The 24544-nt window shown below is 40.9% G+C and overlaps 1 protein-coding gene across 13 annotated transcripts in view; it reads left to right on the top strand.

The window, feature by feature from the left end:
* epb41l2 (erythrocyte membrane protein band 4.1 like 2) overlaps positions 1-24544 on the top strand; it is a 60158-nt gene that overhangs the window by 31953 nt on the left and 3661 nt on the right. For 4 of the 13 annotated variants that reach the window (XM_034150726.1, XM_034150721.1, XM_034150719.1 and 1 more), the window contains exons 7-23: positions 2265-2340; positions 3902-3998; positions 4226-4350; positions 4565-4652; positions 6677-6829; positions 7981-8078; positions 9391-9563; positions 10418-10494; positions 14193-14243; positions 14384-14416; positions 15185-15244; positions 17305-17475; positions 20227-20298; positions 20678-21253; positions 22385-22513; positions 22797-22895; positions 23674-23754. In XM_034150726.1, coding sequence (XP_034006617.1) covers positions 2265-2340; positions 3902-3998; positions 4226-4350; positions 4565-4652; positions 6677-6829; positions 7981-8078; positions 9391-9563; positions 10418-10494; positions 14193-14243; positions 14384-14416; positions 15185-15244; positions 17305-17475; positions 20227-20298; positions 20678-21253; positions 22385-22513; positions 22797-22895; positions 23674-23754 — 2159 coding nt within the window. The other 9 variants (XM_034150722.1, XM_034150723.1, XM_034150724.1 and 6 more) reach the window with 9 other exon arrangements.

The following is a 24544-nucleotide window of genomic DNA, read 5'->3' as shown; positions in this document are numbered from 1 at the left end:
GGACTATTTTAATGGAATATAATAATCGTTAAAGATTGAAAATATAATATGTTTATAATAAAATATAAACAAGCTTGCAAAGTGCATTGTCACTGCAATTGGTTGCCCATTTGATTGTCAGTTAAATCCAGAAATTCACATAAATATAAATGGCCTCCGACCTCCGTATATTCTCAAATATATGCTGGCTTGAATGTAATATGTTAGATATTATTTTTAAGGGAAGGCTTGATAATATCAGTCGTAACTAATAATACTGCTTGGACTGTTAACCTATTTCCAAACAATGCAGTCCTTCTCTGGATATAAACCCAACAGAAAAAGTTTGATGTCCAGTAAAATCCGTTTTCAAATAATCTTTTCTGTTTTACATCGTACTTCCTACAGATTATTTAATTTCTGTGCAATACCATTTTCAACAAAACAGTGTTCCTCTATTTTCTGTGACAAGTTGTCAATATACTCAAACATACGCAGAATCTATTTTGAAAGTAACCCAAAGAAGCCTGAGTGGGAACGACCTGTGGATGACACAGGATGAATTGTTGCCAGGAAGAGAGTAGTGGATGTAGGAGGGGGGGGGGGAGGGATAGCATGTGTGTATTCTATGCGTCATGGGGAGTATTGATGGGCGGCACGTGGTTGTGGAGGAAGATAACGGACAGGAGAGACTCACAAAGCACTTAACGCTGCCAACAAAACATACAAACTCAATTCACTCCCACACACCGACACACATCCATACACCCAGACGCACTCGATATTTTCCATTTCTGTACGTTAAGAGACTAAAATGGAATCTGTGGAAAGAATACGTGATAATAAAATATGTTTTATTAGCATGAAATGGAATAGTGCTGTACCAAGGGTTTTCATTTGAACCATCTGTTAGAATGAAGCTTTAAATGTCATCAGCCTAAAAAATGAAGGAATAAAAAAAGAAATATAATATGTATTTATGGTGCTGTGAGATTGGCACTTTACTGCCCAGTTTTACCAGATGAGTGCTTTGTTTTGTGTACAGCCAGCAGATATAGGATCACTTTTTGACCGCTGTTACATTACATTACATTTAGCTGACGCTTTTTATCCAAAATGACTTACAATTACAGGGACATTCTCCCTGGAGTAACTAAGGACTAAGTGCCTTACTCAAGGGCACACTAGTGGTGGTGGTCCTGGCGGGATTTGAACTCACAACCTTCCGATCTTCAGCCCACCTCACTATCCATTAGACCACCACTATCCAGTCAGTTAAAAATGATGTTTTTGAAAGGCAAAATGCGAGCATTTATTCAATAAAGTGACATTTTGTATTAATAAAGCCAAACTGTGTGTGTGTGTGTGTGTGTGTGTGTGTGTGTGTGTGTGTGTGTGTGTGTGTGTGTGTGTGTGTGTGTGTGTGTGTGTGTGTGTGTGTGTGTGTGTGTGTGTGTGTGTGTGTGTGTGTGTGTGTGTGTGTGTGTGTGTGTGTGTGTGTGTGTGTGTGTGTGTGTGTGTGTGTGTGTGTGTGTGTGTGTGTGTGTGTGTGTGTGTGTGTGTGTGTGTGTGTGTGTGTGTGTGTGTGTGTGTGTGTGTGTGTGTGTGTGTGTGTGTGTGTGTGTGTGTGTGTGTGTGTGTGTGTGTGTGTGTGTGTGTGTGTGTGTCTCTCCTTGGAGGATGAAATGGTCTCGATGTGATGGCAGCTTCCCCCTGACGGAATTTTACACATGACTATTATTATATTGAGTGTGTGGGCATGCATTGGTACATGTGTGTGTTGTTGTTAGGCAGAGGGACGCAGAAAGAAGGGGGGGGGAGACTTTTGTTTATGATGATGATGGAGATTATGTTATTTATTTTTTTAAGATAAAGACAGAATGAGGTTATGCAATACCAGTTTTGATCTGCTGCTGTATTTTTGTGTGTATATGTGTGTGTGATGGACCAGGCTTAGCACTATCTAAAAGCTGTTTTGCATTAGCTGCCCTCACTCACACACACTTTCACACTTTCACACACACACTCACACGCACACACACACACACACACACACACACACACACACACACACACACACACACACACACACACACCGCTGATATGGGCAGAGGGATGAATGGATGGATTAGCATAGAAATACAAATATAAAACGTAATGCTGGGTTTACCATTTTACACTGTCTTTCTTGTTCTCATATATACTTACTTCCATTGTACTTTTTAAATAAGTAATGATGCTGTGCTGTAAATCAATAATCTAATTAATAATCTCTCTTCCTCCAGGTAACAACTGGCAGTTTGCATTCAACGTCAAGTTTTACCCCCCCGACCCCTCACTGCTCACTGAAGACATTACCAGGTACACACACACACACACACACACACACACACACACACACACACACACACACACACACACACACATACACATACACATACACACACACACACACACACGCCCATCTTAGATTTGTACCACCTTTTCCCTAAAGCTACATAAGTAGTTTCTTATGAGACAATGTAAAGAAAAAAAGGAAAACCCTTTTTAAGTGAATTCTTTAGCAGACAGTTCTATTTAGACATTCAGCAGACACGGAGTAACATTTATTTGGAGTTCTGTTTCCTGTCTACCTGGTGATTTTAAGTCCAACATACACTTTTTCTTTCAGCTCCTTTTATGGTCTTTACTAAATCTTTAGCTGCAGCATTAAAATGTCACTTTGAAAATGTTTTATAAGGCCTATAGCAAAAGTTAAGAAAAACACAAGTTGGCATGGCGCACATTGCTAATTCATTTATATTTGTACATTTAAATGCACACACACAAACCTGGGCATGCTCAGGGCACTCAGCATTTAGGTTGGAGTGTTCGGCTAATGGGGCGAACATTTTCTCTGATGGTTGTGGCTGAAGGCTAATTGAGGACACACACTCACTAAATCGCATACACTCACCTAGAGTGTTTTTTCAATACACTTTTATTTAAAGGGGCCGTATTACGCTCATTTTCAGGTTCCTATTTGTGGTTCCATGCTTTAATGCTTCTGGTATGATTGGTCAACTGCTTAGAGATGTGCCGCCCCTTGGCCTATCACATACAATGTGTTTGATCGCTAGCCAAAATAAATGGTGTGTTACATAGTGATGTCACTTTGATTGTAATCCTTAGATTTATTCTGTAACAAAGTGTTTCAGGCATGAGAAACTTTTGGATTTTAGCCGTTGCAGACCATTTACATACAAAAAAAACTTTAAAACATACGATGGGAAAGCCGAAAAAACATTTTATGGCCCCATTCAATGTCTCTTTTCACAGGGTTTGCTACAGGCTTTGTAATTGTACATTATCATATTAAAGAATCAATATGTTTTACACCATATTAACATGATGGGTTAAAGTCCTGAGGCCACATATTACTAAGTATAAAGAAGCCCTGTATTTGGATGACTGGTGTTAAAGCCTCCATATCAGCAAGTCCCGCCAAGGTGACTTTGAATGAGATTTTCAGACTCATTTACCAGCACCCTGAGGTGTCTGAATCACTCATTCACACAGAAACTCTATTCACATAATGAACTCTTCCACAGAGGTTGTACTGTAGGGGGGCAGCTCACAGTGCCGGACAATTCACTAACTGCACGTTACGAGTTTGGGCATGTCATGGCGAGGATTAGACGCAAAGTTATACCAACAAACCAGTGTACCAGCAAACTAAAATAAATCCTACAACAGACACGGCACCAACAAAGACATTTAATCTGCACCAGCTGACCCCGTCTGCTCGGGCCTCACAGGAGGAAATTTGGCTGATCTTTTTATCATTATCACGAACAATGGAGCCGGTTTCAGTCCAAAGACTGGATTAGAGTTTTTGATTAGACTTAAACCCAGCCTGATTCCCTTCTTTCCTCTCATGCAGGTACCTGTTGTGTCTGCAGCTCCGTGAAGATGTGGCTTCAGGACGACTGCCTTGCTCCTTTGTCACTCACGCTCTGCTGGGGTCGTACACACTGCAGGTACAATACATCGTGTATGGATACAAGTTTCCACATGTTTTCAAAGGGTTTACCTACAATCTTAAAAATCTGCTCAAACTCTGTGAATCAACATACCATAATAACATGTAATGGCTTGCCCACAACACTGGCTATGACCCCAACGCCCTTCTTCTGAACTGCAAATATCATTGTATCGTTTTAGGTGTCAGTAAGTATTATTTTACCGCCTCCTTTTGGTTTTTCAGGCAGAAGCCGGTGACTATGAACCCGACCAGCCTCTGCCTCTGGACAACGTCGGTCAGCTGACCTTTGCGCCCAATCAGAACAAAGAGATGGAGGAGAAGATTCTTGAACTCCACAAGTCTCACAGGTCAGAGATACAGGTTGTCGAAAGTAGACCGGGACAAGGATGTATGTTTTTTGTGTGTTATTTTAAAGCTGTACATCGTTTCCTTATTGTAGTAAATGGACCATGACTCGGTTATGTCCCTGTTCCATATATTCCAAATGTATGGATTTAAGCTACCATACTATTGTAAATGTTTGGGTGTTTATAGTCATTTGCTTTTTGTCTGGGTGTTTAGGGGAATGACACCGGCACTAGCAGACATCCAGTTTTTGGAAAATGCCAAGAAGCTTTCCATGTACGGGGTGGACCTGCACCATGCTAAGGTTTGAAGAAATACATACCATCTCCTTTTCCTCCTCTCCTCCTGCTATGTTTTTTCTCTCCTTCGCTTCTCCTCCATCTCTTATCTCTTTTCCTTTTTTTTCTTACCCTCCATTTAGGTTTTACTTTCTTCTCCTATCTTTTCCTCTTCTTTTCCTCTTGATATCCTCTGACCTTCCTCCTTTTCCTCTCCTTTCCTCTTCTTCCCCCCATCTCCTCTTTTACCTCTCTTGTCCTCCTCCTTTTCTCTTCTCCTTTCACCCCTCATATTTCCTCATCTTTTGCTCCTCTCATCTTCTTCTCATCTTTTTGACCTGCTTCTCTGCCTGTTCCTCTTCTCTCATCTATCTCTCCTACTGTTCTTCCTCTCCTCTTCTTGTCCTTTCCTTGTCCTTTCCTCACCTCTCCTCTCCCCTCCATTAGTACATCAGGGGAGTAGCACCATTTCTTTGATGTCGAAAGAGTGTGTCTGCATGTTCGTGTCACTGCATCTGTGTGTGAGTGTATGTGCGTGTCAGCTGTACAAACATGGAGGCCATTGCCATGGGAACAGCCAGTCTCTCTCTCACTGGGATAGCAGGTCATCAGCAGAGTGTGTGCATGTTTCCATGTGCGTCTGAGTATTTTTGTGTCTGAAAAATGGGGGAAATATGCATGAGAAGAGAGAGAGGGGGAGACTCTGAAAATAGAAGGAGAGGATGTGAGGCGGAGGATGCAGAGGAGACAAAGACATAACATGGGGACAGATCCTTGAAAGAAAGAAAGAGGCGAGTGCCCTTTAAGAGCATGCTCCACTTGTTTGCAACACAGAGGGACAACCGGGGGGGGAAATGAGAGCAGCACAGACAGCGTTTCCAATGTTGCAAATCTTTTTTCTGGCAAAGCAAAGTTGTGGGAATTCAGGGGGCAGAGCTATTTCTGTCCCGTGTCATCAATTTGTGTTTTTGCAAGTTTCATGACGCCAAGACCCACAGATGAACCCTTTCAAACGCTATATGTCATACTAAATTATCAATCATATTGAAACAAACACTAATGCACTTCGATATGTTTAATTCAAATAAAAAAACTGAAATTGGCCCCATTCTGAACCGGTTCAATCACATTACGACACATCGGAAAGTAACATTGGTCATCATAAAATGTGTGTTTCAACCAACATTTTTTTCAAAATATTGGTTTTGCTGGTTCAATTTATCTCGATTTAAATGTATGAATCAGGTTGATGGGGGAATGATGAGTTGTAAATGTAAAGCGCTTTGAGAAGTCGTAAAGACTAGATAAAGCGCTGTACAAATACAATACATTTTTTTTTTACCTTATAACAATATGTGCATTAGTGAAACAAATCTTTTCACTGTCTTTATTACAGAAAATGACTGCACTGAAAACTCAAGCCATGCTATCTGCAAATATTCTAGGGTGGATGTTTCATATTTCAGTTCAGTTTTTAATACTATTTATCAATATTTATTCATTTATGTCAATTTAGATTGTTACACCATAGCTGGCAAGTAAATATATAAAGAGTTGAGGACAGACTGTGAAGTAACTGTGCAGTCCTTATTTACTCACAAAAAGCAAGTGGTCAATTTGATTTCCATTCTGTCTGTGCCAAAGTGCTAACATGTATATGTTCCATGGCAGCGATCGATGAGCCGCTGACAGCATGTGAAGGCCATGTGATGTGTTTATGTGTCTCGGTCAAACTGGCCATTATCAACTTCCTCCATTAGTCCCAACAGATTTTCCCTGTGTGCATGCACTACTGTAATCAATACCATTACCACACGGCCTTGGACTTAAAAGCTTTGTCAGTGAGTTAGTCTGTCTGTAACCATGTTAGAGTTGTACTGAATGTTGTGTGTGTGTGCTAATTGAGCTCCTGTTGAGCTTAAGCAGACTACTTTAAAAATCAATCTGTGTGCAGCATGATCTGATATAGAAAAGCAGGTGGCACACACACATGTTTCACAGGGATTCATGAACTATTTCATGATATAATGTGTGTTTTTGATTCCTACAGGATTCTGAGGGCGTGGACATCATGCTAGGTGTGTGCGCTAACGGACTCCTGGTTTACAAAGACAGGCTGCGGATAAACCGATTCGCCTGGCCCAAAATCCTCAAGATTTCATACAAGAGGAACAACTTCTACATTAAGATCAGACCAGGAGAGGTATGTGCTCAGAGACTCCTGCACATGTTTTCTACACGACAAAATGACCTGGACCAAACACAAAAAGTGTGAAATGAAAAACCCATAGGAGAAATTTGAGTTTGATATTCATTGTGTTAACTATTGGATTCTTGGTGCTTTGGAGAGTCTTGAATATACGTATTTTGGTTTTCGCACAAATATTTGTAGGTTTGTGTTGTCCTTAATGGGCAATGGTTTCTAAGTTTTTCTCCATTTTCATTCAGCTCCATTTATGAAAGAAAGACATGAAAGTATATAATACCAATTGAAATAAATAAATAAGTCGAAAAATATCCCAAAAGGTAGATATGAAAAAGAAAATAAGATAAAAGAACATTTAATACAAAAATAAAAGGGGTGGGGGGGGGGGGGGGGATCTTCAGAATTAGAATACCTTTATTAGTCCCACAGAGGGGAAATGTACGTTGTTACAGCAGAAAAAGAGCCACTGACAGCTTAATGTTACATGTGTTACATGCATTAAAAAGCACTAAGTTAAACAAAAGTTAGGATATACCTTGGTCAGGAGGTTGAGACACTGGGATGGTTCAGAAGATGTGGAAGAATCAACTCACTGGATCAGCACCGTTATGGCGGGACCCAAACATCCTCAAAGTGTCTGTTATTTGTTCCATCTGAAAGATTTGGTGTAAACATTTCTGAAAACTAAAACTAAATGTGACTAACAATCTTAAATTCCAGGAGAGAAACCTAGCTGGCCCTCTGACTTAAGTCAAAACAACACAACATACTTAGATTTACTCGGTCCTACACAAAATAATTCTGTACTGCACGAAGCGTGAGTTTCTTTTGCGGTGGATAAAATGACATATTTTCTGTTGTACTTACATTTTAAGGGAACAAATCTAGTTCTGGAATCCCCTAAAAATAGCCTCTTTTATTATATATATATATATATTATTTTATATAACCTCAAAATAGGCTAATTCAAAACGTACATAGCTAGATTTAAGAAAGAAGGATATCGATCACCTATTAATGTATGTTTAGTAAAAAGTTATATTGTGTGAACTCTGAGTGAAAACATAGTGCTTTACAAAGTACTCGTTAGTCTTTGAACTTCATTTTTCCGATGTCTGTATTAACCCCGTTTCATGTTCCTTTGACAGACGGAGCAGTTTGAGAGCACGGTGGGATTCAAACTCCAGAATCACCGCTCTGCCAAAAGGCTGTGGAAAGTCTGTGTGGAGAATCACAGCTTCTTCAGGTACAAACACACACTCTGTTACACACACACACACACACACACGTCCTGTGAATGCACGTGGGTTTCAGAGACTGCCTGTCTGGAGTTGAGGATATTGAAACGGCTTGTTGGGTAGCGTTCAATAAAGGAATGTGTGCTTTATCAGGCTCAACAAAAGGCTGCCTCTCCTTCCAGAAAAGAAGTCCAGAGCGTGTATCTCGTGGTTGTTTAACCAGTCTGATGCCTGGGGCGATGCATACACACTCACACACACACACACAAAAGACCAACCAGGTGCTCATCAATGTTGCGTTTGTAGTCGCCGCGAGTGTGTGTGTGTGTCTGTGTGTGCAGGAGAGAAGAGGGATAAGCTTTAATATCCTGTTGAAGAGTCGCAAACATGTTGTTTCCCTCTACTGCACATGTAGTTACATAACAAAACGTTTTGAAAACAAAATGATTCCGATTTATTAGTTGCTTTTTGTAAACACTCTTACTGTTGGCCCTTCCTCCTTTGACCCAGGTGTAAGCTATGGGTGGTAACCTATAAACAATTATTTTGTTCTATTTGTTTAAACTGTCTTTACACTCTGACAAAAATATTAACCGTCCAATCATGTCATCCTTCAACCTACCTGTCTGTCTACCTGCGTGCAATCTTCCCGTGCAATTATTTCTTCCCACGCTGCCAGCTTGATAGCTATGAGTACTTATATTAGCCATGTTTGTTTGTTGTCATTAATAATGATTATTTTGGGGGAGTGGCGTTGGAGGAAGGCCTAAAGAGTCAGTTTTGCCAAGTTTGCAATATTTTCAACAGATTAGTTATGGCTATTTTGGGTTATTTCTAAATGTACCCTCCTCTTGCTAATCCCTCAAGATCACAATCCTTGCTTTAAGTTTCTCGCCACTGGGAAAATCTTTTGTGTTTTTCTCAGTAATTTTGCCAATATGTTTGTAGTTTCCTCTGCTTACGATATAGCAACAGCTTGCTGTGTTCTTATAGAGGTTTAGACCTACTTTTTTAACTAAGCAAAAGAAGAAAAATCCTGCCTCACACTTCTAGTTAAGCTTTTATTAGAGAGAGATCGATATGGATGGGGGAGATAGAGGGCATCACATGTGTAAAAGGACTGCAGGCCGGATTCAAGTCTGTACATGGACATCCATCTCTACCAGTGAGCTATGTGGCAGCCGGAGAGATCATTTTTGTGACTAGTCTATACATGGTTTCTTTAGGTCTCATCCTACTACTACTGTGCCTTTTTTTAAATTCACTCTCCTCTCTCCTTTTCTCCCATCCCTTCCTCCTTCTCTCTCTGTCTGTCTGTAGATTGAACGCACCCGAGCCCCCTGCCAAGGCCCGCTTCTTGACCCTGGGCTCCAAGTTCCGTTACAGCGGGCGGACCCAGGCCCAGACCCGCGTGGCCAGCTCCCTCATAGACCGCCCCGAACCCTGCTTCGAACGCACCGCGTCCAAACGCAGCAGCCGCAGTCTGGATGGAGGTAACAGAAACATGGCATTACAGCTTCACTCTGAACTATTTAAATGAATGGACAGACACACGAAAAAGATTTAGTGGAAGGAATGACAGGCAGATGGAAGTGGGGGCGTGGATGGTGGGTTTGCTGTGTGTGTGTGTGTGTGTGTGTGTGCGTGTGTTTCTGTGTGTGTTTGGATGTAAAACGCTAGTGTCTGACCAGATACAGGAAATAGCTGCAGCATATGTTTCCTGTCACACGGTGAGAGACAGAGGGGCGAGAGAAAGAGATGGAAAGAAAGAATGTTTTGTGTATCTTTTTAAAGGGAAAAAAAAATGAAAGAAATAGAGCATGAAGTCACTCTCGGGTCACACACATGTCATGGTGGAGAGAGAAAGCTTAGCAGTGATAACATTTAATAATGCACATGGATGAACACCTGAATAAGATCGTTGCTGATTAAATATTTAAATAATTCATATCAAATACATATTTGAATGTCTTTGGTTGAAGGTGCACTGTTTCTTCGTTATTTGTTTGGCCTAAAGAGCCCACTTGATGCAGCTGTGCACTGCTGTTTCACATCTGTGCGGTTACTTAACGATCTTACATCGCCCCCTGCTGGACACATTATTCCACTGCAAGCCAACATCTTTCTTATTGTTTTTTATAAATCAAATTAAGTATTTTTTTTCTATACCAAATATCTACTTTGTACAATGCTCAATCTCACTCATGTTTAGAAAAAACAAAACGTAGTTCCAGTTGTAAAACAACCAGATCTTGATCTGAACAAGTACATACAGCAGCTGCCAGTGGAAAAGGGTTTAATAATGAAGTTAAATAATCAAGGTTTTTTCTTGTTTCTCATTTTTCAGCACCAAGGATCAGCATTACTGAAGCCACATCTGAGAATGGACATGATCCCCACCTGGATCTCCACTCTGACTCTAAGGTGTGTGTGTGTGAGTGTGTGTGATGATTTCATCCTGTGTAGATATGCATTTCCGTGTGTCGAAAAAGAAAGAATGCAAAAAAAGTATTTATTAATGTTTTTACAGCAAGTCATGTTTCCTTGTTGTCATTATACTATAGATGGGGGGCTGTATCCCCCCGGGAACTGTTTATATGTTTGCGTTACAGAGAGAGACATTTCATGACTGTGGGTGATGGGAAAACCCCATGTCTCTAGATGGGACCCTTTTTTTGCCCATCCTAGTGTTTATAGAAGAATCCTGATACATTTAGCATCCAGGAGTGTGTTCAAATCAACATTATATTTGTCATGCCTTTTTCCTGGGTGACTACATTTATATTGTTATAAGTGGTAACACATTTAGATACTTAACTTTGCCTCCTCTGGGACCACGAGGTTTCTAACATTTCCCCCATTAAGGGGAATGTGTCAAATATTTTAAATAATAGACGAACCATGAAACTTCCCAAGTTGATAACCTACATGAAGACAATGCTTTATTTTGTTGCAAGTAATTGTTAAATGTTATTTGAATATGCAAATTAGGCATACATGGTCTTATTAATTTGCATACATATTCAGGACTACATTTTAATATTAGATAAAAGCATTTAATACATTTTTGTTCATTTTCTTGACATATTAGAGGTTTCTAACAGATTTTCAAAAATCTCTTTGTTTTACATTTGAATGTTTAAGTTTTTCTATCCAATAGTCGCAAAATGCTCTCATTGTTCTCCAAATGTAACAATGTGTTGCCTGTAGGGTCTCCCTTTATGCTGTAAACATTTTAGCGAGAGAAATCGGCAACACAGACCAACAACACTCACAGAGAAATGTTCACGTCTTCAATTGAATCTTCCCAGATAAATATGATTATCTTCATTTGAACATCTTCCTTCGGATGTTAACCTCATTTGACAGCAGTTATTATAGGCAGGTGTACACCACGTTGACATTTTCTGGAGCTAATAACTGAGGGATGTTCTGTACCTCAACAGGGATTTATGCCCACTACTTGGTACATACAGTATAAAGTGTATATATTATGCATGCGTCCTGTTCCAACCCCTCCCCCCCTCTTTCCCTTTCCTCCCTGCTCTCACCCGGCACTGTGGAGCTGACCTCTGTCTTAGCCTTTTTCCAGTAGTGACACTGTTTCTGCACACTGTTCTCCGCCCTGCTATGTTCACTTGAACCTGTTCTTGGTGTTCACTGACTAATGTTATGTCTCTTTCCCTCTCTCTTTTTTCAATCACACCCTTTCTTTTGTTTATTTCACTTTCCCTTTGCATGCTGTCATTGATGTCATTTCATGATACAATGAAATGATGTTCTGAACATGCGTCGGTTGTTTTGGTTGAACTTCTTCACTGCTTGCTGATACACTCTGGATGTGTGTGCACTGCTCCACTGTTTCCTCTTCTTCCCTTTCTTTCTTCCTCTCCCTCTTCTCTCCTGCAATCCGCCCCCATCAGTCCATCTTCATGTTCCCTCTCTCTTTCTCCTCGTCATCCTCCCTCTCGTCCCTCCCCCCTTCCCTCGACACCATCTCCGAGTTCGACCGCGGCCTTTCCGACATTTCCGAAGACGACGACCTTACCGACGACCTCACAGCGTCTCACTCGCTGTGGGCTCTCCCCTCGAACACCTTCTCTCTTTTCTCCGATCAACAGTCTGCCGATCTCGCACTAAACCCTCCGGCCTCCCCTAGAAGCTCCCAAACGATCATGTCCGAGGTTTCCTGCGTTGAGGAAGGCTGTCTGGCTGAAACTAAACCTCCATTTACAAATTGGTGCAGCTGGTTCTCCCTCAGGGGTGTCGTTAAATATGTCTCTTTCGTCCTGTGTTTTCTCTCCATCGAGGGGAAAAATGGCAACAGGTTTCTGCTCAAAAAGCTCATTTCAGGATTAACGAAGAAAATACGCTTTTTAACCCTAAAACTCACTCCTAGAGATATCGTCACTCCCAGTTTACGCCAAATTCGTAATGGTTTGGTTCTAAATTGGACCAGTTTCTGGGCGTTCCTAACAAGCTATCTGCCGGCTAAAGCTACTAGCTTGGTTCCTGCTGTTCTTTGGCGGCCAAAACGACTGCACCTGCCCTCCATTTCTTCTCTTTCCTGTCCTCCAATTGCCTCTTCCTTATCCTCCCTCCCCGCGCTTTCCTCTCTTCCCTCTTATTTATTTTCTGTTCCATCTCTTTCCTCCTTCTCCTGCTCCAATGTATCCCCGTCCATCCATCGCTACCTCCTAAATCCTTCCCCTCTCTTCTTGCCCTGCCTGCTCGTCGTCTTCCTGTTGGTCGTGATGCTAACAGCGAGCCAGTCTTTAGTCCTAGCCTTAGTTTTAGCCACACCCCTCGGCCTGACCCTGTGTTACCTAGAGAACCTTGTGTCCAGTCAGCGAAAGGCAGTTTTGCCAACTTTTAACCCTGAAACGGAAAACGATCAGTCCGAGCATCCGCTAAGCTTTCCTCTCACGCCGACACACACACCTCCGCGCATCAGGCACCACACGAGCGCTACCAGGACGCAAGAGATGTGCGATCCCGCCGCATAGATGAACAGAAACCCCCCGACAAATCCTTTCCCCTCTCCGTTTACTATTTATAAATGTTTAAACTCTTATCTCTACAATCATTCTCGTCACCACCCCCTTCTTCCCCTGAATATTTTCTTATCGCTTACCATCCCTGCACCCTGCCACTGTATTGTTTATAATAAAGATTAGAACCAGTTATATTAAACAAAGTATAAAACTCAGAGTTTATAAAGGATAAACAATGTTAAAGTATATATAAGGAATAAAGTAGAGAAGAGTTATAGTAGGCTTATTAAGTTATCTAAAAACTGTACAGAGACTTTTAGCGATGCACAAAACACACTTTACGAGTTATTTCAAATGCTTAACGTGTTTCAGATCTTTTAAAATAGTCATTATACATCCCCTATGTGTTTGACACGCAGAATATTAATGTCATGCTCTTCAAATAAAGCAACATCGTGGTGTAAATGGGTATGATGCAAGATAATCAAGCGAGAAACGTGCATTGCTGCATTTTGCCTTTGTAGAATACATGATATAACTGTACATACAGTTCGTTACAGTACTACATCAAGGCGGAGCACTTAAAGCTTATTCATTTGTATATTATTGCGAATAAATGTTAAGAGTAAACAGTGTTACACTCGTCCTGATCCCTAAGGTCCCTCTCTAACCCCCATACGTTGTTCGCTTAGTTTTAAGTCAAAATGTATTGGCATTTTCATGGTGGCCTTTTGTCTTTTTCCTGCTCGATAAAGCTGTAGATGCAGATAAAACGGACACATTATCATAAGACAGTTCTAAATAATATCAGAATAATTTGACTACAAAGTAGCGTTTGTGTCATAAATACACATACTATCTCTAAAGTATTGATAGAATTGTACTTGAAAAAGCTGAACTTTGTGTCATGTATGACGGACTGCGAATCTATTTTGTATTATACGATGAGGAAATTCATTTATTGACCATCTCAGACTTTTTTCATGTTACTGGGGCAAAGGTCACATGACCTCCCTACAGCTGCTAAAGGGAAGAAACGTTTCCCATCATCCATTTCACCTTTTTCTTTCTCCGTGCCCCATTACCCTGCTCATTGTCTCATGACTGCCGTTCGCCGCAACATTAAAGGTTATGGAGGTGGACTTAAGCCCTGGTGATGCGGAAGCCACGCCCACCCAGGTCTGTAGGGTCCGACTTTACCCAGCATGCTTTGCAAAATATCGAGAATTAAACATAGGAATGAATTACTAAGGAGTATTGTAAAGGTGGTTATAGTGTAACCTGTCCTTCCTCTCTCCCTTACTTCACCCCATCAACAGTCACTGGGAGCCAGTGAGCCCGCCCCCTCTCAGGTTCACACATTATTATTGGTTGTTTGATTCTTTTGGTCTGTCAATCATTTGCCCGGCACGCGTTGGTTTGGTTCACGCCTCTTTTACGGTGATCTAACACGATCATACAGTCAGTTTTTTTTTATTTCTCGACCCAATCTGGAATTTGCACCGAATAAATATCTAAGTAACATTGACTACCGATGATATAAAGTTATAAATATGTTTGAGATGAGACCCTTTGTTTCCAGATTGGGTCTGAGTGTAAACACTGAACGTGAGAAATCCTCACTTTCGGTTGCTCTGCTGTGGGTTTTTGGTTTCCACTTTCTGTTTGGTTGCTGGTTCATATTTGTGGTTTGTTATGTTTTGGGGTTTTCCTGAATGCACGGTTTTGTGGGTTTCTACACATGTCTGTTGGTGTTGTTTTGGATTTTTGCATGAGTCAACATGGGTACGAGTGCGAGCATAATGACATTCAATGAACCCCAAAATGTTGTTAATTTGTGCTTGTACCCATCTTCCAGCCTTCATCACAGTCTGAGACATGTTGGCTGTGTCACCGCATTTTATTTGTATTCCATTTTTTTGTTGTATACTTCATTTTATATATTTTGTATTATGATTTATTTTTTGTTTTCTTATTAATTTTATTTACTTTTTTTTTTTATTACAGATTTTGTTATTTTTATAGAGTAAAAACAAAATGCATTTAATTTATTTTATTTTACTTCTATTTTTTAATTAATTTTTCCATTTATTATTTCTTGCTGTATGTCTGCCTTCCAGAGTCCAAACAGAGTGCATGGGGACAATATTTATGTGAGGCACAGTAATTTAATGTTGGAGGTTGGTACTGGCGTCGCCTGATGGCCGAATATAAGAACTACATGTTTCTGTGTACTCTGACGCCATCAGAACTACAACTCCCTCTGTGCTGTACTACACTGTACAGGACTGCTGCCCTCTCGCACTCTCAGGCTCTGTTGCATGCCTGCGTGTGTTTATGTGTGTGGAAGTGTACACTCAATGCCAGCTATTTCCTGTTGTTGTGGTATGATTGAAATTGTTTTGGTTTAAAGTGGTTTCAGTGCTCATCGTCCTAATTCACATGGCAGCCTTTCTGAACACATGGGCCTGGAAACATTGTTATAAATTATATATGCAACGAATGTCACTTAAAGCTGTACTAATCAACATGTTTATACTCTAGCCAGATATTTTACTAAAGTTTTGAGGGAGAAAAAGTTTAAATATTAGATTAAATTGGACTAGATTAAATATATATTATTGATTCCTAATTGACAGCATGTAACAAGGCATTGCATATAGGTTAAAAATGTAATAAAACATAGTATCTATAGAATATAAAATGTATAGAATAAGTTAGAATCTACTGTAATCAACCAACCTACTATTAAAGAATATATAAATATAGGATACTTTATTGCTTATATAGTGTATCGAGCTTGAGTGGCCAGAAACACAGATATAATGAAAGCTAATGTAGCACGTTAGCCATATCAGCCATTCAAGCTCTAACAAATCTTAAGAAATCCATACAAACCATATTTTCTCCCCACACTGATGTTTTGTACAGAAATCGGTGAACCAAAGGCATTTCCAGTGTTTAATCTCTGAAATGCCAAATATGTATTTGATGTGTATCTTTCCACACAACAGTACGGTCCTTCTCCTCCAGGACATTTCCCAAGCTGTTCACAATGGCTGCTCTGTGTGTGGGGTCGGCGTTGTGTGAACGTGACTCTATGCATGCTCCGTGCATGTTTTGTGAGCTTTGTTTTTATCTTGTTCCAATCCTCGATTGTTCAAAGAGTTTGATTATTGCCAGGCAGCTGCGACTAACCCCGACTAACCCTGCTGCCTCGCTAACAAACACCAGGAGCTTTCCTTGTTTCTGGTGATTGGTTGCCAGCGTTGTGTGATGCTTGGTTTGTACTAAAACAACAATACTTTATTTATGCAACGTGGGACTGATAGTGATAGTGATATTCTAAGCTGAGGGGTTGAAAGAGAGACTCATATTTTATTTACGGTATAAAGAGAACAAGTTAGTTTCAAGAAGAAAAATCTCCTTCATTTCTGGTCCAATCAGTCAACTTATGAAGCGACAAAAACGGCACATTTTCAACGGTGTCTAATTGTATCCTGTGATCTCTGACAGAAAGACAGAAAATATAAGAGAGAGGAAAAAGAAAATAACCATATTAATAAATGAGAATGTGCTAAATGACTAAATATGGATAAAGAGTCAGATGGGAGTGCAGTGAAGGAGAAAGAAATAGTGCAGTTTCATCACCACTATCAGCTCCATGCTCTGCAGCCTGCACTGCTGTTCCTCAGAGCGATGGAGAGGCCCTGTTTCACTGCAGCCTGCTTATTTCAATCCACATTCACACATATTTCAACCAAATATAGATAGAGAAAATGCATGATTTAAGATTGAACCGCAAACAAGGCTCCAGTGAGGCATGGCATCCATGTCCTCCTCCTCCTGATTGACAGACTAATGTTCCTATGACCTGTTGAACCAAATGTCCCCCTCCCTCTCTTGTTTAATCCTTCCCTCCTTCCTCCCCCTTTTCCTCCTTCCTCCTTCCCTTACATTTGTTTTGTTGTATTCATTCTTCCTTCTTTTCTTTTAAAACCTTTTTGTACTTCCACCTTTACTTATCATACTCTCTTTTTGTCATTTTTCTTCTCTATTTCGTTTCTGTTCCTTCGACCTTTCCCCTCATCTTTCCCATGATCCTCCACTCCCCACCTCTATCCCACATTCCAAAATGTTATCTTTTTCCCCCTACCATCCCTCACGTATCCATACTCATCCTATTTACTCTCCACTCTTGTACCCCACCCTCCTGTCCTCCTCCCCCTCCCCTCATTAGGACCATGATAAGACCACGGACGAGGTTCTGAAACACCAAGCGAGCATTAGCCAGCTAAAGCGCTCCTTTATGGAGGCGCCACCTCCCTCTCCTCCTCAGCCCAACCAGTGGGAGAACCGTCTCACCTCCTCCCCCGCTCCAACGATACGTATTCAGCAGCAACAGCAAGTGGTACGTCTGTCTGGGTGTGTCTGTCCGAGAGGAAGCATGGGGCATTTTTACTTTCAAACTTTTGTCTGGTGGAAGGTTTTCGTTGCAGTGCTGCAAAACTGTTGCAAAGAAACAACAAAGTCAGTTTCTTGAGTCTTAAGTGGGCATTTTCATTCGATGCTTTTGCTTTGTTGCGGTTTTCATCTCCTGTTTTTACCTCATTCTCCACTTGATGCACTATATGGGTTTCTTCTTCTCGAGGAACTCTCGCTTTGCTCCATTTCTTTATTTTGTTTCAGCTGGACTCACTTTGTACATCTTATTCCTGCAGTACAACTGTTTTATTTTGTCAATGATGTGGTATCTGCTCTCTTAATCTGTTCTGCTTGATATAATCAGTATTAGAGGCGGAGGTGTGAAGCATGGCTGCTCTTTGTGTTCCTTTATTTCTTCTCTGTCTCCTCTCAAAAGTTTCATTTCTTCTCTTCTTCTCTACGTGCTGTGTGTTGCTGTAGAGTCTCGAGGAGGAGATAGCTTCTGTACTCCTCAGTAGACACTCTGGCTATTGTTCAGCTCCTCCTGCCTGCTGTACGCCTGAACCCACTCTAGATGCTGATATAACCCCAGGCTCTACTTCCACACTCGCTGCCACTGAGGTGCTGCCACTGAACCTTTAGGAGTCACTCTACTTTCAGTTCAGTCGATGAAAGTCAATCCATCTAACTGTAGATGCTTGTGTTCATCAAACACTAAATACATGCAAGCTGTCCATATCGCCTGCTGTGGATGGTGGATGAATGGTTTGTAACAGAGACCATTCATCCTGAATAATAGGCATGGTAAATCTAATGTAAAGTATATAACAGATGATAGGACATCCCCTGTTTGTTTTGTTGTGGTACTTCTGTTTGTGGATTGAATGCAAATCCGCTCCATTTAAATATAAATATCTTCTTTACCAGCTACTTTAGGAACAACAGGTTTATTTTTAATACTTTTTGCTACAAAATCAGCAAGTATTGAAGCAGTAGTTTGCACCAAGCTTAAAATAAATCAAATTAGATTCACAGTGTTCTCCTTTTTTTTAAATGGCACACAAAACCGCTTACATTACATGTAACATCGGTTGAATAAAAGATTAAAAAGTACAAAAAATATAAAACTACATGGACAAACTGATGATGGCATGAACAGAAACAATGTCCATGATTTGAACTAAATTCATTTAAGTATCCCAGGTTTTCTAAGGTCATTCATCTCAGAGAAACTGCTGACTTCAATACAAGGCTCTTTTATCTTTCAAATTGATGGGATATTCTCTTTAAACCTACCAGGGATCTTCTTATCTTCTCCTCATCTTAAACTCTTTTCATCCCTGCTGCCTGCAAACCCGATTCCTCATCGATTGATCACTTTGCATGAAAGATGGAGAATCCAACTAACATATTCAACCCTTTCTCCCTTGTGCAAGCATCGCTATAGAGTGCCACCGTGACGCGTCCTAAAACCCGGAAGTTATCTCCTTCCGGTTCCTTCGACAACAAAGCAATGCAATTTCTCCATAGGATTTTGGAAAATAGCTCGAAATAAGGTCTGTGGTTGACACACATTTAAGAGACGGATCACGCTTTGTTCAGCCGGATAATATCCACACGTCTACCCTACTTTTATAATTTTCTAATCGTAAATCTAATCGCCAGAAGCAAAATGCTAACGTTATGCTATAAACGAACTACAGCAGGGTCGCTGCTTCAACGTCACGCCAACTTAAAGGGGACCTATCATGCAAAATGCACTTTTGTACGTCTTTTATACATGAATATGTGTCCCCGGTGTTCCAGGGAACTCACCAAGTGTCAGAAAATACAACCCTCTCTATTTTCCTCCATACCCAAATCTCTAAAAAAGGGGCTGCAACGGATCTGATAAAAACTGATCCAGATTTGAACACTGTCCTGACGTCAGGACGGTGGCGCTACAGCTATCGGGCCAACTCCACCAATCAGGAGGAGACAGCCACGGCCATTGCCGTTCGAAAGCGCTGGAGACGCTGTAGTACATATGCCAGGCCAGTAGATGGCGCTGTTCTCATAGAATCAGCCCTTGCAAAAACAGAGCTAAAAAATGTCAAATTGAGCAAAATGAGGCATGGCTAAAATGCATGATCTGTTTGGTATTTTGAAAAAAAAAAAGTATAAATATGCCTTATATAGGTATGGTCCTACACTATATTATTCAAATATAGCATGATAGGTCCACTTTAAGATCCATATTCAAACATACAGATTCTAAATGGTACAAGTTGAAGCGTTTGTTTGAACAGTTTGCAGGAGGCAGGTACTTGCTTTCAAGCAGAACAGGGGGAAAAACAAACTTAGCTGGAGTGTTTTACGTGTTTGGTGTAATGACGTAAAACGGCCTCGACAACTTCTGTAGTCCTATTCAGCCACATATTAACAACCATCGACACATAAACTCTTCAAAAATCACCAGTGGGGTCACTGCTGATGTATTTAATGTCGTAGAACAAAACGTGATCTGTCTCTTCAATTTGTGTCAAACACAGACCTTATTTCGAGCTATTTTCCAAAATCCTATGGAGAAATTGCATTGCTTTTTGTCGAAGGAACCGGACGTGGTAAAATGCTAACTTACTTCTGGGTTTTAGGACGCGTCACTGTGGCACTCTATACGGCTAAGTTACAAATTCTATGCTTTGTCACGGTCAGTGTGTGTGATTGATGGTTGTCATGGTAACTTTCTGTCACGCAGGAGAGTGCGCCCCAACTGGAAGATGTCCCCGCCGCAGAAAACTTGATCTCTGAAACCAAAGAACCTGCAAAGGTGGTCCTAAATTAACTTGTATTAATCCATCCAGCCTTCCATTCACGATCCTTTTCCTCCATTTCCTCCTGGCAGCTTGAAATGCCATGCTGCCTCTACAATCATCAATTTATGACTTTTCATTTGTCTTCATATCTGTTCCGCTCACTGTCTTTGTGTCTCTTTATCCACAGTTGAACATCTTCATCTTCTTTTATTTCCGTTGTGTATTATTTATCTTTTTATTTATGTTCAATGATCTTGTTATGCTTATTTTATTTTTGTGTCCCCATGCGTTTGTTGTGTATGTGTGTGCACTTCCATTGCGTGTGTCCGTGCACTTCGTGTACGTGTGTGTGTGTGTGTGTGTGTGTGTGTGTGTGTGTATGCATGTGTATAGACGGCCGAAGTTGAAATCGAAGAAACCGTTGTCGTCCAAGAGGTTTCCATAGCGCCCAAACCTGGACCCGTCTCGGTTACGAGCCCACAGGAAGTGACGGTGGAAAAGGAAGTAGTCGTAACGGTGGAAACGAAAGAGGCGAAGCAGGAGAGCGTTTCATCGGAAAGCGAGAGCGAGGAAGAAGCGGAGTACCATCCGAATGTTTCCGTGTCTATCTGCCACACACAAATACCAGAGGAGGAAGAGGAGGAGGAGGAGGAAGAGAAGGAGGAGGAAAAGAAGGAGGAGGAAAAGGGTGTGTCGGTTCCAGATGGTCCTTCCCTTCCCGCTGAAGTAGAAGAAGAGGAGATCGAGAAGAAGAAGAAGAATGTAGAGGAGGAAGTAGAAGCTAAGAGCAACGATGATCCAATCACAACACAGGCTACAAACGGTCACACCCTGCCGGAGGAAAGTGGTCTCGCCCCGGAAGAAGAAGAAGAGGAGGAGGAGGAGGAGGAAGAGGAAGAGCTGAAAATGAACGGAGAAGCCTCTGTGATAGAAGCAGAACCCCGGCCGCTGGTTATTTGTTGCTCCGAGGTAAAGTCTTCACTTTGCCGACTGCAGAGCCCCCCCCCCCCCCTCTGGGCTTTCATCCAACCTACCAGCCGTAGAAACTTTCTCCTTCCTGCTTTCCACAGTGCCGGTTTCCTTCCTGCTTTTGCGTGAATATTAAAGCCCCATGTACATCCTTACACTTCCTGATTGTCCTATAGAGTTAAAACCGACTGAGGAGTTTTTGTTGTTGTGCGTTGGTGTCAAGTTACCATCCACTACACCGTTAATTTCAGTCTTTATGTGGATTTCCCATATTCATATAAGTTCTGTGACATCATCATACTCCACATCATTATCAACATTACCATAGTGTGGTGTAACTTCCTCCTTCTCTGTATTTGTTAGTGTTGTGAAGTAAATGGGGCCTGCATGATGCTTTTAGGTGTACACTTACTCTGCATGCCGTATTCCACTTTTTGGTGTGTGTACTTGTGTGTGTCCTCCACGTGTTTTGGCAGTGATGCTTCTCTCTGTGAGTGTTTAATTGGCTCGTCATGGTCACCATGGTAACGCTATTGTGGAAATCATCATTGCCAACCACTCAGGAAATGCCACCCGCTCATCTGAATGTCTTTTTTTGCATGCCGTCTAAACATCAGTTTGCCCGTCTTGTTATATTAGCATGGCTTTTTAAAAAACAAAAAACCTTACCGGCTCATGTTTTATGCATGTTTGTGCCGTGTCGTACTTTTGAGTCGAAGCCAAATCTGTTGTCGTAGTTGTGTGCTGCTGTTGTAGCTGTCGCCTGTGCATTGCTGGAAATAGTCGTTGTCGTATTCTGCGTTTTGTTGTGGCACAAGATTGAAAAAACTTGCATGAGTTTTGCTGCATTGACTCAACTGTTTTATATATCTACAACTACTGCTATATGTACCACTGAACAACTGAATCACTTCCCTTTCAGTACAATAAGTACTTTATTTGACATTAACAAATCACACATTTACACTTTTACGATATTTTACCAAAAAAAAACCCTCAAACATTGATTTGGAAGTGATTTCCTAAGCTAGTGCTAGTACATGTGTCTTTATGTCTCCTTAACTGTCTCAGTATTAATTGACCCTCTTTGTATTAACTCCTCCCTCACTTCTCTCTCTCGTCCCTCCCTAGCCACCTGTGGTAAAGACAGAAATGGTGACTATATCAGACACGTTTGCAGCCCAGAAAACTGAGATAGCTACAAAAGAAGTTCCCATCGTACACACGGAAACCAAGACCATCACATACGAAGCCGCACAGGTGCACATTTAAGAAACACAAGGGAGTTTTTGTGTTTATTTGTGTCCTTTCGTGTGTCAGTATTCTTGTATTTGTGTGAAATTGTATCATTATTGAAATGTTTTTGTTTTAAAAAGCACGCCCCAAAAAGCTTCCTTCCTAGAAACAGTGCATGCTGTGGTTATTTCACTTCTTCTTCCTCAGGGAAATCATGTTTTAGTTTGGAACAAAACTTTCTTTGGAGCAACAGGGATATTCTGTTGAAGTTCAGCTAATGATCTCTTTTTGTCTCCTCTGTTATCAGTTGGATGGTAACGGCGATGGCGAGCCCGGTGTGCTGATGACAGCTCAGACAATCACCTCTGAATCTCTGTGTACTACTACAACCACACACATTACCAAGGTACACACACAGACACACACAATTATTCTTGCGCCTCTGTGTTTTTCGGTCTCTTTTCTGCTTCGTATGGAAGGTAAGCAAGAGCGGGAAAAAAAGAAATGTTCTCCCCCATGCTTAAAGGTGGGGTAGGTAAGTTTGAGAAACAAGCTTAAGACTTCAGAACAGTTGGGAAAAAATAGGATCATTTAACAGTTTTCTTTTCTCTTTTTATTTCATTTTAAAAACAGGTGGGAAAACATGTTTTGGTGTTTTCTTTGTTGTTTTCAGGATCAAGTGTGTGTTGTAATACTAATTTCATTCATGGTACAACAATCCTATCTTCTAATTTAGACTAAAAGCATTGTCTTACTGGTATGTTTGAATTGAAATAGCTTTCCAACCCACTAATATATACAGAATAGAAATGAAAAACGACTTAAAGATGTATACTTTTATTCCTATTTAAAAACAATTGGTTGTGGTACACTTTTATCTCTTGTGGCCAAAATAAGTATTACAACAACAAACACTTAAAAAGGATCCAGACAAAAAAATACAACTGGCAATTTTTTTGGATGAAAACAACGTAACCTCAAAAGATTATCCTTGCAAAATCTCTTTTACCTTATTTTGAAGTCCCAATTTTTCATAAACAGAAATGTATTCAGACTCGGACTTTAATTCAGACTCGTGCGCCTCTCAGGGCTTCCATAGTTTTGACCTGTTATATCCCCCAGGGGAGGATTAACCAATTTTACCAAACATCAAAGGCTTATTGTTGTTGTGTATTTTGTTGCAGACGTTAAAGGGCGGCTTATCAGAGACGAGAATTGAGAAACGCATCGTCATCACTGGAGACTGTGACATCGACCACGACCAGGTTAGTGTTCCAGTCGCGAAACCCAATCTCGTTTCTTTACTAAATCAGCTAAAGCTTTCTGTTAAATGAACAAAGAGAGGTCTGGTGACATGTCCATCGTGTTGCTTATAGTCTGAATGCTACATTTGATTTATAAATCGCATAATAGAGACGCCGACATGCAATTATCCGCTGCATCCTTCTCATCACGTATTCATCCATACTGCTGGACAATGGCCACCCCATGTCTGATTGTGTTGCTCGTTTGTGTCTTTGTCTAAGATTGTCTGTCAGATTATATGTTGTCCTAGATTTAATAAATACAGAACACCTCTGTACAAAGTCCTGTTGGATTTTAAATAACAGATCATTATGAGCTTAGAGTGAATTCCCCTAATAATAACCAACTATTAGTCCCTTTGTCACCGAATTGTAAGAAAATGGGCGAAAGCTCCCACAATGTTCATTCAATATAAGGGGAAACACTCTTTAAACAACAAGATGTTACACTGTCCCTGTACACACTGTCCCTGTACACACTGTCCCTGTACACACTGTCCCTGTACACACTGACCCTGTACACACTGACCCTGTACACACTGTCCCTGTACACACTGACCTTCTCATTTAGGAAAAAGAAGATTGATAAACCCTGCCCTAAGTTAGTTTAAAGACCCAATCAAATATACAATGTCTACATATATCTCGAATATTTGACAAAATAAATGTATTTAGCTCAGGTCTGGATCTTTATGCATGATCCCTCATCCACTGCTTTGTTTAAGTTGCCTGTTTCATTTGAGACGCTGGA

This window comes from Trematomus bernacchii, unplaced genomic scaffold (assembly GCF_902827165.1).
Source record: "Trematomus bernacchii unplaced genomic scaffold, fTreBer1.1, whole genome shotgun sequence".
Taxonomy (NCBI): domain Eukaryota; kingdom Metazoa; phylum Chordata; class Actinopteri; order Perciformes; family Nototheniidae; genus Trematomus; species Trematomus bernacchii.
Note: the sequence above shows the minus strand (reverse complement) of the source record. Positions and strands in the feature narration are given on the sequence as shown.